General features: G+C 34.4%; 2 protein-coding genes across 10 annotated transcripts in view; both read right to left on the reverse strand.

The window, feature by feature from the left end:
• Window positions 1-12482, reverse strand: part of LOC110039055 (protein TRIGALACTOSYLDIACYLGLYCEROL 3, chloroplastic-like) — a 32599-nt gene extending 20117 nt beyond the window's left edge. For 3 of the 6 annotated variants that reach the window (XM_020744023.1, XM_020744030.1, XM_020744038.1), the window contains exons 1-2: window positions 12060-12477; window positions 5981-6112 (exon numbers count right to left, since the gene is read on the reverse strand). In XM_020744023.1, the coding sequence (XP_020599682.1) occupies window positions 5981-6112; window positions 12060-12254 (327 nt within the window). In that variant the 5' untranslated portion in view covers window positions 12255-12477. Of the gene's footprint in view, window positions 1-5980; window positions 6113-12059 lie in introns of all 6 variants that reach the window. The other 3 variants (XM_020744010.1, XM_020744003.1, XM_020744015.1) reach the window with 2 other exon arrangements.
• Window positions 12483-13758: 1276 nt separating this feature from the next.
• The window catches only part of LOC110022467 (4-hydroxy-3-methylbut-2-en-1-yl diphosphate synthase (ferredoxin), chloroplastic), a 41570-nt gene continuing 40931 nt past the window's right edge, over window positions 13759-14397 (reverse strand). For all 4 annotated transcript variants that reach the window (XM_020721450.1, XM_020721425.1, XM_020721432.1 and 1 more), the window contains one exon: window positions 13759-13960. In XM_020721450.1, the coding sequence (XP_020577109.1) occupies window positions 13859-13960 (102 nt within the window). In that variant the 3' untranslated portion in view covers window positions 13759-13858. The remainder of the gene's footprint in view (window positions 13961-14397) is intronic.

Raw genomic sequence — 14397 nt, forward strand, 5'->3', positions numbered from 1 at the left:
CCCCCCTCTTAAATTGGAGCATGGATATCTAACATGCTCAACCTGCTTACAAAAAATTCAAAATTAAGCCCAAACAGTTCGTTGGTGAAGATATCTGTTATTTATTAAGCAGAAGGGATAAACAACATGTAAATAACTCCACAATCAATCTTTTCTTTTATAAAGTGTCTGTCAATCTCCACATGCTTTGTAAGATCATGTTGCACTAGATTTTCTATAATACTTATGGTTGATTAATTGTCATAGTGTACCTTTATTGGCAAGTTTGTCGGGATCCGCAACTTTAGAGAATTCTTTTCAATCACAACATCTCACTTGCTTCATTATCCATAGCACTATAGTCTACCTTAGCACTACTCCTTGCAACCACATTCTATTTCTTACTTTGCCATGTCACCATGTTTCCACACACATAGGTGTGGTATCTAAAGTTGATCTCATGTCAATAATTGGGCCCTCCCTACCTACATTAGTGTATGCATCCATGCTCTTTTTTGCGGTCTTTTGAAAGAGAGAGCACTTACCTAATCTACCCATTAGATATATGAGAATTTTTTTGACTACTTCAAGGTATAGGACATGCATATATTGGCTTACCAAACTCACAGCAAAGGTGATATCTAGCCATGTATGTGATAAGTATATCAACTTACCCACCAACATTTGATATTGAAGTGTATTAACTAGGTCGCGATCTATCCCATCTCTCAGCTTTTGATTGGAATCAATTGGAGTGTCTTCAGGTCTACACCCATTCATCACTATTTCCTTTAGAATATCAAGAAAATACTTCCATTGGAAAAAAACGATCTTAAATGCTTGATTTCAAAAACAAATGATAGAAAATTCCACAAACGGTTCATTTCATATGTGTCATTTCTTGTGAGAATAATATCATCCACATACACAATTAGTATAGCTATATTCTCACCTTCGGATGTCGAAAGAATATTGTATGATCCCTTTGCCCTTGAGTATACCCATGACCTTTAACAAATAGTATAAATTTCTCAAACCACGCTCTCGGTGAATGTTTCAACTTGAATAAGATTTTTTTGATTTACACTGTTTGTGCCAAACTTCTCACTAAATCCTGAAAGTGCATAAATATACACTTCTTCCATCAAATCTCCATTAAAAAAGATATTATTTATATCAAATTGTTATAGAAATCAGTCAAGATTAAACCGCAAATGACAGAAGAACTATTACAGAATTTAGAGTGCATGTCTTTATATAATCAATATCATAGTCCTCAGTGAATCCCTTGTCAACCAATCAAACCTTGTATTGTTCTAGAGATATTTGAATTATACTTGAGTGTAAACACTCATTTGCACCCGAAAGTATATTTTCATCTGGGTGGATCAACCAATTCTCATTTGCCAATTTTTTCAAAAGCTTGGCCTCCTTGCACTTTAGGGGCTTTCACAGCATCCCGCACATGGCTAAAAATCTTCATACAAGATAATTGTGAGAAAAAAGCATGAAAAGGGGGTGAGAGATTTTCACAAGACATGTAATAGGGCAATGAATATTGGGTGCAAAACATCTCCCCTTTACAAGTAATAGCGGGAAGGCTAGACTCATTAGACTTAATATCTAAACTGAGCTCAGTTTCAGGACCAGAAGACTTAAAATTCGAAGATGAAGTGGACTGAACATGAGATTAAAAACAGTAAGAACATAGCCTGAAGGATTTGTGAATTCTATGAAGTGCAAATGATTCGTAGACCCTTTCTTTTGAGTTGTATTCTGCACCGTGTAAACAATATTAAATGGTAACAATGTCATCGTTCTTTTTTCTATTTCTTTCTTATTGTGAAAATCATGAAATGGCATAATCGGAAGACCCAAATCATCTTCAATATTTAAAAGACTCGATGCAATTTCATCTAATAAAAGATTGCTTGGGCTTTCCGATTGAACAATCAAAGTTGGGGAGATACTATTTTGTGAGTCTTCGGTTTGAAGAAAATCCAAAAACTTAGTCTAATCTTTATTTTGTTGTCCCCTTGAAGATGAAGTGAAAAAAAAAATCAATTCAAAAAAGATGACATCCAAGATAACAAGTTTTTTTTAAAAAAATATTTATACCTCTTTTGATCAGGATCATAACAAATAAATACAATTTTTTAGCTCGAGATACAATTTTTTCTTGATTATGACCATGAATGTAAATGAAAGTAGTGCACCCAAATATCTTTCGAAGTAAAGAAGATGAGAGTCAATTTTTTGGGAATATTTTTTGAGAAGTATCAAAAAGTGTTTCAAAGTCTAAAACCTTATTGGTTGTTCTATTAATGAAAAATATAGCAGTAAAAATAGCTCGGAACTACCTGCAAAAGTGCTTGATTTTTTATTTAGCTACATCATTTTGTTGTGGAGTGTCGATATAAGAGCTTTGATAATTATTACTCTTTCTAGAAAAAATTGACCCAAATATTTTTTAAATACTCTCGATTATTAACCCTTCATAACATTTGAATAGTTTTTTTTTTAAAATGTGTTTGTACCATAGTGTAAAAAAATTTTTAAACTATTTTCACTTCAGATTTTTCTTTCATTAAATAAACTAAACTTAACCTAGTGTGATCATCAATTAAAGTCAAACTATTTTTTTCCAGAATATATAAGATTTTCACAAAGACCCCATATATTACTATGAACCGAGTAAATGATATACTTGGCTTATATGTTTGTGGAAAAACAAAATATGATAATGCTTCATAAATTGAAAAACTTCACATTACAATGACATTTTTATTCTGAAATATTTTATGAAACACATTTTAAACAATGAAAACTAGAATGACCTAATATATAATATCATTGTCATTAGAAATATAAACAAAATTTAAATTAATACTTTGACACTATCTATTCGAGTCATGTCCATTATCAAGATAATAAAGACTATTCTTTTTCTTAACATTATCAATCATCCTCCTCATAGTCAATTCCTGAAATCACAACAATAAGAATAGAAATTAGCCTGGTATTGACGATCAGCAGTAAATTTATTAATGGACAATAAGTTATATGATAGATTAGAAACATAGAGAACATCGTGAAGGGTTAACAATAAGGAGAGTTTAATAGTTCCGACCTTGACAATTACCGAGAGGTAACCATCGAAAATTTTGACCATTTTAATGTCTGCACAAGATCTATATGATAAAAATAATTTAGAACCTGTCATGCGATCATTTACACAATAATCAATTATCCAAGAATGAGAAAATTAAAAGTAAGCTTGTCGCCCACTCTTAATAGCAATAAGGGTATTTTTGCCTATTTATTTTTATCAGTGTTTCGGTCCTTTTTACATTATAAATAAGTGGTATTTTATTGTACTAGGGGTCTTTTGCTCGTTTTTAAATTTTGTGAGGGACTTTGCTCCCTTTGTGATTCCCAAATTGGAATGAGTATGTATCCAGAGTGTTGGATGGTGGCGACTGTAATCCCTTCGTTGTTGGTAGTGACATCTCAGGTCTCCTTCGTCCATCTTTTGGGTGGTGATTTATGTATCTCGATTGGTTGCGAGAATAGAAAATTGACGCGGAGCTTGGGAGGGCTGAAATGGTTGGAGAGCACAAATTTGTTTCATTCTTGGTGCTGCATTGGTCAGCCGGTCTAAGAGGACTGGTTTTACCACCCAAGGGAGGGGCCTCCCCCTCCTTATTTACTATTATAAATAAGTCGTTTTATTTGTTTAGGATTAGTTTTTGCTGAGTCTTTCTGTCAGGACAACCGCCGGCATCGTCATTTTCTTCTAGAGTTGTATTCGACGGCAAAAAGTGCTTGGGTTGTACCTTGTCCCGAGTTGGTATGTATCTTTCCTTATTCCCCTCACTTGCTCGTTGTCATCCACCTTGTGCACCTTCTTGTTCCTATTTTTCGATCACCATCCTTAGAAATTCTTCCCTATTGCCATCGCAAACTCCACCCGCCTCCAACCTGTTCTCAATATACTCATCTACTTTTCCTGCTATACCGCTAACCTCTCTCCCATCATAGCAGTCCCCCCTCCCTAGCCCCAGCTTTCTTATTGGGTCGCAAGCCCTTCCCATCAAACTTGCGATGTCACCAGCCCTCTCCTTTGCCTCCCAACCAATCGTCAGCCATCTCCTATTCTCCTGTAGAGCCGCAACTCCTGCTACCTGCATCCAGTTGCAGCCACAACTCCTCGATCACCCCTACTGCCACCAAAACACCCCCTCTAGTCTGTTGCCACCTATCTAGAATCCTTCTCACCGCTGTCCAAGGAACATCCTATCCGGCTCTAGTTGGATATTAGTGTTTTTGTTGATTTATATGTTGTTTTGAGTCTTGATTGAAAAATGTTGTTGCTTAAGTAATAAAATTCTATTTTCCCAACGGTTGACTCTGGTATCAGAAACTCTTGTATCTTTAATTTGATTAGTGCATCTCATAATTATTCTGGCTGCTTTCTTTTTTTACGATCTCAGATTGCTTCTTTGGTTGGTCTCGTTGAATCTTTTTCAACCCCCCATTTTCCAATATCAGCATTATTGAGTGTGTCTTGCTTGAGCATTGAAGAAGGTTTAGATGATCCTGGCATTATAAATATTTTATTATCAGCCCATAGGTTGATATACTTCTGGCATCACAGTTCTTAATTCTATGTCTGCATGAGCATCAAAGCTATAGAAAAGGACACGCTCTGTTAAATCAACTCGAAATTATTATAAACAATTTCACAGATGTCCATTAGGAAATATTTCGATCAAAATGCCCTTTTGGATCCTGTTTAGGAGCATACTTAGAGAGTTCCTTCAAAGATGCCTTTGGGGACCCACTCAAAAGTACACCAAGCATACAGTCCCTTCCAAAGATTTCACAATAATCTAAATCAACTGGCTTACATGCTCGTTATCTAATCCCATCACTTTCAACTCTAACTTCTATATACCAACTTAGCGATCAATTGTCCTAAACACCAATAGACCCTCCGCTCAATCCATCAGTCAACCAAATTAGCTTTACCATATTGATGCTAAATACCCAAATCATAACCCTTAATTAATTATAGTGATCTTCTTTGCCCCAAATTAAAGTGGTACTTAAAACTTTGATGATATGTATACTCCTCACATCTAATTCTATATAACAAATTTCACCATATCTTCAATGCAAATACAATTGAAACTAGGAATCAAGATTATATATTGAATAATTTTTCTAATGTGATTTCAACTATCTATAGGTATATGCAATCATCTTACAATATTTCATCCATAAAAACCCCAAACCTCTAAACTGAATCATCACTATAAATATAAAAATCTTCAAATTAATAAGAAAATAATTAATATAGATGGTAAAATAAAGCACTCTCATTTTTTTGAAAGTTTCTTAACATTCAACAGTCCACCCAAACAAAATTGCCTTGTGTGTAAATAAAGAAGAAAATTCATAGTTGTCTGTCACAGAAGTCTATCAAAAACTTTTTGAAAATATTATCTCATACCTAGAAAACTCCCAACTTAAGATATATTAGTAGGCCTTGACCATTTTGTCATTGCGTTTACTTTGAAGATTCACTGATATGCATTTACAACAAACAATATGTCCGCACACCCATCAAACAAAATTCAAATTTAATATATAATTTATTTTGCGTCAGTGCTTGCTTGTCATCTATGACCTATAAAAAATAGATGAATCGTTCAACTTCACCTAAAACATGAAAATAACTTCTTCATTTAAAGTTATATCTTTGCACAATCATTTAGTTATCTATCAAGCATCATGTAACAGAAATATAATCAAGTACTTAACCATTAATAAGAAAATATAGATAAGGGAAACAAACTATTTTCTTCTTCGTTCTTAGTAAACCATATAATTGTAAATAACAACTCTTATGGTTTTAACTCTTATTCACTATATCTCTACATTAAAGTTCAAGGAAATGATGGTAATAATACAAAATATCAGCAATCAAAAGAATCACCTTAAAGCTCAAACCTCTTAAAATCTGCTTCCCTCCAAATGATTTGTGAACATCTCTACACTCAATAAGAATGTTGGTTATTTCATCATTGACATTTGTACCTTCATCTGGGTTCTCAACAACATGCGAGCTCTGAAAACATGATCAACACACCTTCAGAACACATTATAGATATAAAAAGCATTTCATAAACATTTTGCGCAAACCAAATTAAAAACATAAAGCACAAAATAACTAACATTAGATAATTAAGTTTACACTTGAGCATTTCTATGCAATCTGTCATGGATAAATATCTGCACTTGAAATTATTCTTAGTTTAATGTGAAGCAACAGTGTTACAGTGTCCTACCTTCATTAATTTATTATATTCACCACGAAAGTTTTGAATCCCGAACTGAAAGACCTCAACAAACTTTGTTCTGATTATGACTAAATATGTGCCAAAATAATAAGCATTGGGAATTTTATATAGTTAGTAGGGATGGTATGAATGGTTAGAAGTTAAAATATTGAGAAGAAGTGGAAGAATTGTATTATTAAATAGAGTAAGCACTAAAAAAAGTAGAAATTTTTTTATCTAGGCATCAAATGGATTTTGATTGTTGATTAAGGAGAAAGGGAAGAAAAGAAAGGAAGGCGGGAAAGAAACAGAGAAAGGACAATTGATAATACTGAAAAAAGAATGAAGGACAATTTTTAACAAGAAATTCAGCACAAACATTGAATTCGCTGCTACGAGGATCACTGATCTCTTTATCTCAATTCACTGGATCAACTGCTAATGTAGTCTCTCAAGTATTAGAAGTTAAATAGGATGAAATCATCTAGAAGAAAGCAAGTAAAACAATGTTAACTATGTGATAGAATGATACAAATCTGGTTAGCGAACAGATTCATTACACTATCAGTATACTTAAAATACGATAGTTATACTAGGCTAGAAATTTCCTTATAACAGGATAAAAAATTTTCAATGAAGTAAGACATCAATAGAAAAATGTTAATAATCTTCACTGTTACTTGAAATTGCATAAAAGATGGGAACAGAAAACTATATGCAATTCTTGTAGTTCTCTTGCAAGGAGATGGAATTTCTAATGTCAAATATCAAAAGCATCATCTCCACTCAACTGAAATTTCTATTGTGAAATATAAAAAGCATCATTTCCACTCAAGTCACCACTGAAAACTATCTCACATGGAGTTTTAAATTTAAAATATTTCTGAATTAATAGTTTTGAGGGTTATATGGATGGTTCAATATGGAAAACCAGCCAAATATCTACACCACAGCTCTGTACCGTTCAATCCCCAATAGACAACCTGGAAGCTAGAAGATCAAAATCTACTAGCTGCCTTTTCCTCCTGCATTTCTCCGTCTCTATTAACTTACATTCCTCAATTTAGACACCTGTAATGATATCTGGACCACCCTCAATGAACATCTTCAATTCAGCAATCACTCTCCCATCCTTCAGCGCAAGAATGAACTTCACACATGTTTATGCAAAGACAAAAGAATGACATAATATCTTGCAAAATTAAGGCAAAAGTCAACACCATTGCAGCAGCTGGCACACCTCTTGATCTTAAAGACATTATCCTCTATAGACTGAACGGTTTACCCCCAAACTACAATGCCTTCAAAACCACCATTCACAGTAATCTCCAACCCATTATCTGGATGATTTATACTCCCTGCTCTATTATAAAGTAACCAATCTGGCAACTAAAGCATCTCTCCATACTCAATCATGCATCAGGACACCCATTCAGCTCTCACTGCTTCTCCTATCAAAACCAGATGTCGCTACACTCACAACAGCCATAAATGAGATCAATACTCAAGCAACAGTCAATCTACCAGCGCCAATTCTAATTATGAACAGCCAAATCTAATCAACCTTGAATAAAATGTCAAATCTGTAACAAGATGTATCACTCTGCAGCAAAATATTGCCATCATACTTATCTCTAATACGAACCCAATCTTGAGTTGCCTCTTGACTCCTTAACTACTCTCTTGACTAGAGTGCCTCATCTCGCTTAACTTATGACATCAATAATCTCTCCAGTCCCACACCGCACACTGTTTCTCAACAAATAACCATTGGAAATGACCAACGGCTCCCTATCGTTCACACTAGTAAAGGCTTCCTACCAACACCATCCGACAGGCTTAAAGTCAGCTCAATTCTCATGTCCCCAACTTATCTCACAATCTCATATCAATTAACAAATTAACTCATAATAATCATCATTTTGTTACAACTAACTCGGATGGCTACCTCATCAAGGATCAGAACTCCAATCAAACACTTCTCTTCGAAGTAGCCCGAAAAGGCTTATACCACATCAAGTGCCATCCCCGCTCCATGGATTGCATTCCTAACGTTGCGCTCCTCAAGACACTGCTACCACCAAATGGCATTACCGCTCGGATCATCTTCATCATTCCATTATTCTTCCAGCTAAATATGTTCCTCTTATATGTATTTCAAAAACAAAATTTACATGTTTTCACTGCCATTCTACTTAAAGTCAAACTCTCATTTCCAATCTCAGTAACATGATGTCCTGCCCCATTGCATGGTATTCACATGAATATATAAGATCCATCCCCCACTTTCCTAATCAAGGTTTAAGATATTGTGTTCATTTATTAATAATTTCTCACTTTTATTGGTTTTTCCAATGAAACATAAATTTAATGTAAATTCAACATTTATAAACTTCAGAACCTTTGTCGAACATCATTAAACAATAAGATCAAAACACTCAGTCTAATGGAGGTGACGGATATAGCAACTCTACTTTTCAATATTTACTAAGACAATGTGATATCTCTCACCAAATCAGCACTTACACTTCCAAGCAAAATGGAATCGATGAACAAAAGCATTGTCATATACTCAAAATTACTTGCACAATTAAAGATCTACCACATTCTCTCTGGGTAGACGCTCTCTTTATTGCATCATCTCATTAATCAACTTCCATCCCCTACTACAAACCATATTCCTCCATATTAATTCTATACAACAAACCTCCAGATTATACTCACCTGAAGATCTTTGGTTGCTCTTGTTGTATGCGATTACACCCCTAAGCCCCAAATACAAGGCTACAAATGCTATCACAACAATAACCAATAAACTCTCCCCAACTTTCATTCAATGTATCAATCTTGACTATAAATACGAAGGCTACAAATGTTATCACTCACCCACCAGTTAACTATACTTATTGATGCATATTATTTTCAACGAGGACCCCCTATCGTTATCCTACATCCATTGTAAGCAATCATCCCCTCTCCAAATACATACCTCTTCTAAATTTTCCAAGCATCAAATTTCTCTACATCTAACAAGACTTTCCTCAACATCTCCTCACCCCAAACTGCCCCAATTGTTCCTCCTCGCTAAGCTCCTCAAGAATCATCCTTTCCTTCAGCACTAAAATCAATCTTCTCCCACAAATCACCAATCCATCCCTCCACACATCCCATTTCACAGGCTACAAATCAGGCATCTTTTTGCCCAAAAAACTTCCTGATCCAGCTCATATAATCACTCTACCAGCAGCTCCTTCCTGCTAATCTATAGTAGTTAAACATGAATGTTGGCACAAAGCAATGTCCAAGGAATTTTAAATTCTTCAAACCCAAGGGAGCTAGACACTTGTCCCTCCATCTACTCATCAAACAAAATGTCGACACAATGGCATGCCACTCTTATTCAGCATCTCCGTAACCATGGATTCCACTATAGTTCAATCGACCTCCAATACTTTTGCACACTTGCAACACTACCCACCTCTTCATCCTCATCTACGTTGATGATCTTCTAATCACTGGAAATAACCCCACCCTCATAAGCATTATAATTTCCACCCTCCAACAACATCTTCGCAAGTGCAATCTTAGTGAAATATCCCACTACTTAGCATACAGATCCCTCGAATGCCTAATGGCCTCATCTGTCTTATCATGCATATGTCGTGGGCATACTAAGCCATGCTGGAACGATTTCTTGCAAACCATTACATGCACCAACTCCAACAAAAACACCCTTGTCATCTACTCTATATAATGGTCTCCCAAATCCTCACCAAAATCGCCACCGTTTTTCTCTCTTCAATACCAAGCAATTACTCGTACCTATCTCTCCTTTTCTATCGACTAGTTGTCTAAACATATGCATAACCCACTTCAATCTCATAATCAATGCCTCAAACAATTACTTTGTTATCTCAAATCCACCACAAATCTGCCTCACCGTCACTGCTACTAATCTTCAACTTCATGCCTACATGCTACTCCGATTCCGATAGGGCAATAGACTTCATAGACCGCAAATCTACCACCAATTCAACTTAATCTCCTAAGCCAACACATCGTTCACTCGTTCATCCACAAAAGTAGAATATGGAGCTCTTGCAGCAGTACCAATGAAGTTACATGGATTCATCGCCTACTTCAAGATTTTCATGTGCCAATTCATCTAACCATCCCTCTCTACTATGAAAACATATCGGCACTTGCTTTCGCCAACAATCTAGTCTTCCATGCTCACACAAAACACAACGAGATCAACCACCATTTTATTTGTGACTGTATTAAAGCTCATGACATCATCATTCATCATCTACACTCTCAGGATCAACTCACTGATTTGTTCACTAAACTACTCCGACTGCACAAGCTAATTCATCACAAAGGATAAATCATCAAGGTCTTTCATCCACAACAAAATCTACAGGATGTACATATATTCTATTTGTCCCTACTGCTTTAGTATACACATATATTACATCTAATGCACCATTTATTCTGTGAGAGCAGGTATAATCTACAGCATGGCTTTACTTCTCTGGTTTCCTTCCTATTTCTCTTACTCTCCTAAAGCTTCACTCTCTTCTAGAAATGCATGAAAAAAGGAAGCCATTATCAAAGTCAAGTTCATGACCAAAAGAACACGCTCTTATGGTTGAATTTAGGGCTGTCAAAAAAGCTCGTTGTTCGCGAATAGTTGGTGTTCAGTTTGTCAATGAGTTAGTGTTCGATTCGTTCGATAAGTAAACGAGACGAACGTGAACAATTTTTTTTCGTCCGGTTAGTTAAACGAACTAAACACGAACAGTGATGCGTTCGTGTTCGAATCGTTATTGTTCAAAATATAAAATAATTTAAAATAATTATATATAAAAAATTAAATTTTATAAATTATAATATATAATAAATTAATAATAATAATATATTAATATACTATATTAGTAATATACTAATATAAATATTATATATTTATATAATTTAAGTTATATAATTAATATAATATATTATTTATATATATTAATATTAGAGATGTCAAACCGACTCGTCGTTCACAAACCGCTCGTGTCCGGCTCTGTCGTTCAACAACGAACACGAACAGTGACTTCACGAACAATTTCGACCACAAGTTTATTTCAAACAAACTAAATTTCAAACGAACCGAACACGAACACAAGCTCTGTTCGTTCGTGTTCGGTTCGTTTACACCCATACTTGAATTGAATATTAATGAAGTAAACTTCAGGCTTGAGAAATCTTATGCAAATATGGACTACTTAAGAAAACAGAAAGAAGTATTACAAAAATGTATGCTAGGCACTTTAGGCTTGGGAAACACAACAAAAATACTCTTGAAAGGAGCGCAAAAGTCCAACTTCAGAAGGCATGAAGTATAAAGTATGCTGGGTTTTTTTTTTTTTTTTCAGCAGCAATTTCATTTTTAGCTCAAAGCCATATACAAAAAGGTTATGCTGAAGAGTGATCTCTGAGGGCATAGAAAAGACTAACTTCAGCAAGTTTTCATGAGGCATACAACATAAAGCAAGCACAAAATCAAAGGTTCCTTTTCTCAACATTTCATTCCCTATACTTTTAAAGTTTAAGCAACAGTTAGCAGCCATTTAGTACAACATCAACTAACCATAATTTACGAATAAGGCTAAAAAACCAATTCCCAACGCAAAAAACAGAAGAAAAAAAGGGAAATTAGCATAAATAAAAGGGCCCATTTGAGATCGTTACATTGCTTTCTAGGGAAGCAAGGCCGTCCCCGAAATTCATCGGAAGCGCCATGGAGGCACCAAGAATCTTCCTCCAAGATGAACATGAACGCCAACTCCTGCGGCCTGGCAATGAAAGTCCCACGCGCGAAGAACGCTGGAGACCGGCCATAGGTACGCTCCAAGCATTCACCCAATATACCGCGGAGCTCGACATCTCCGAGATGACAGGCGAGAAAACGAAGTTCACCCAAGCAGTAAACTTATTGCCGGTAAAAAGATTTGGCTTTGAGGAAGCTGGTTTCGTTCACGAAAAGAAAAGGAGAATCGAATCCAGAGAATCTGCGACTTGATGACCGCAGGATGAAGACAAGTGCGGCCGCGAGAATGGCGGCGTTTGGTAGACAAAATAGAAAGGGGGAGGCAAGACAGTGCACCCGACACGTTACTTTCTAGTATTTACAAATCAAGCACCCGCTTTCATCCATTTTTCAAATTCTCACTCCAATATAAAACTTTATCTAACTCAAATATTTCATATTACATATTATATTACAAAAATATTATCATATTAGTAAGAAGTTAATTACATAGATAAAGTGGGATATATATAAAAATTAAATTTTAAGTATTAGATATATAAATATATAAGTATTGTGTGATATGTGTATAAATATTTCTAAAATTAATTTTAATCAATTTAATTTTTTTCATTGAACTCTGATTATATTTATAATTAGTAACACATAAGTAAAAGAAATTATAAATTATTTATATATAAATTAAGTGACAAATATTTTTTCCTTATTATTATTTGCATGGATATGTTTATATAAATTTTAAATTTAAAATTATCACTATTTATCAATAAATTATATTTTTTTAATCTTTACATTTATTTAAATGCTTTCATTTTAAAATTTATAAATTATCTAAATGATTTCTTCCTCTTTCTTCTTCAAATATCAAATTGTATTTGCTCCTCTTTTATCTCCCTATCAAAATCACAGCCAAAATTATTGTAAAATAAATATATAATTTCTCATTTATAAACACTAGTTGAAACTTTTAAGCTTGCCTTATCATTAAAATGTAATTCCTTCATGTTTGACTAGTTTGTATTTGGTTTTCAAGCATCTAATCCACGAGATAATATTATGTGCATGAGTTGTCCCGCACATAATATTTTTTTCCTAATTTACAACTACTCTTTCTCATTTTTCGTCTTCCCCGATAGAAAACCGTGCACTCATTCGTGCCGGTTCGACAGTAACTAGGTCTTTTATATCCTACGTATTAACATATCAACCACCCAAACTTAAATTTTTGCATACAGACCACTCGATTCCTATATTTTCAACATAATTTGGGTGATTTGTATGTAAAAATTTAGATTTATGTGGTTGATATGTTAATACATATGAATTGGGTGCTAGGTATGCTAATAAATCATTAAATAAATTAAGGGAAAAAAAAACTCATCATACAACTATATGCACATAATAATTAACTAACCTTTGGCTGATTTCAATGAACATATTTATTTAATGAGCCAAACAAAAGCAAAGTCTTACTCCATAATATTCGGCGCGACTGTACCATGATTATAATCATATTCATTTGACATACAAGCATGCTGATATATAACATGTTACCTACACTTCATATTAACTCATGCACGGCTTTATTTATTTACACATTATTCATGATTGTAAAACATATGAATATGACAACCGGATTCTGCATTGTATAATAACAGCGTTAAGAAATAATGGCATGTAATTCTTCTGTAGCAGGAGTGCGATTCGACTGGAAGAATTTCTATTCTTCTGCAGGCGGATCCACCCAACGACCGTGGTCTTTAATGAGCTGTATCAAGGCTTCAGTTGCACCTTCCATGGCGATTCCTCTCTTTACAACGGTCTGAGAGCAAGACGTGCGTCGTCAAATCTAAATTATCATGGTGCGTTTGCATATATATTTACATATGTTACACCGACAAGCTTTACTTTTTACATTTATGTGGGCTATATCTTTCATATCACATCAAAAATATCATTATTTTAACTTACAAAAGCAGAAATCATGCATAGAAAAGGTGGCATGAATGTCAGAATTAAAATTTAGGTGTCAGATATGTGATATGTGAATGCATAGGAATTGAGTGGTTTGTATGTAAATCTTCCAAATATCATGTAGAAGCAATAAGCTAGTGACACAACAGGTGTATTGATCATCATCTAAATCACATGATTGATTAATTCATTTGTTTTATTTGAAGATAAGAAAAGACATTTACAGTAATTTTGAAGCCAAGAAATATTTTTGACAATATTTATATAAACTATGCTGGGAAAAAA

Source organism: Phalaenopsis equestris, unplaced genomic scaffold, assembly GCF_001263595.1.
Source record: "Phalaenopsis equestris unplaced genomic scaffold, ASM126359v1 Scaffold000002, whole genome shotgun sequence".
Lineage (NCBI taxonomy): Eukaryota > Viridiplantae > Streptophyta > Magnoliopsida > Asparagales > Orchidaceae > Phalaenopsis > Phalaenopsis equestris.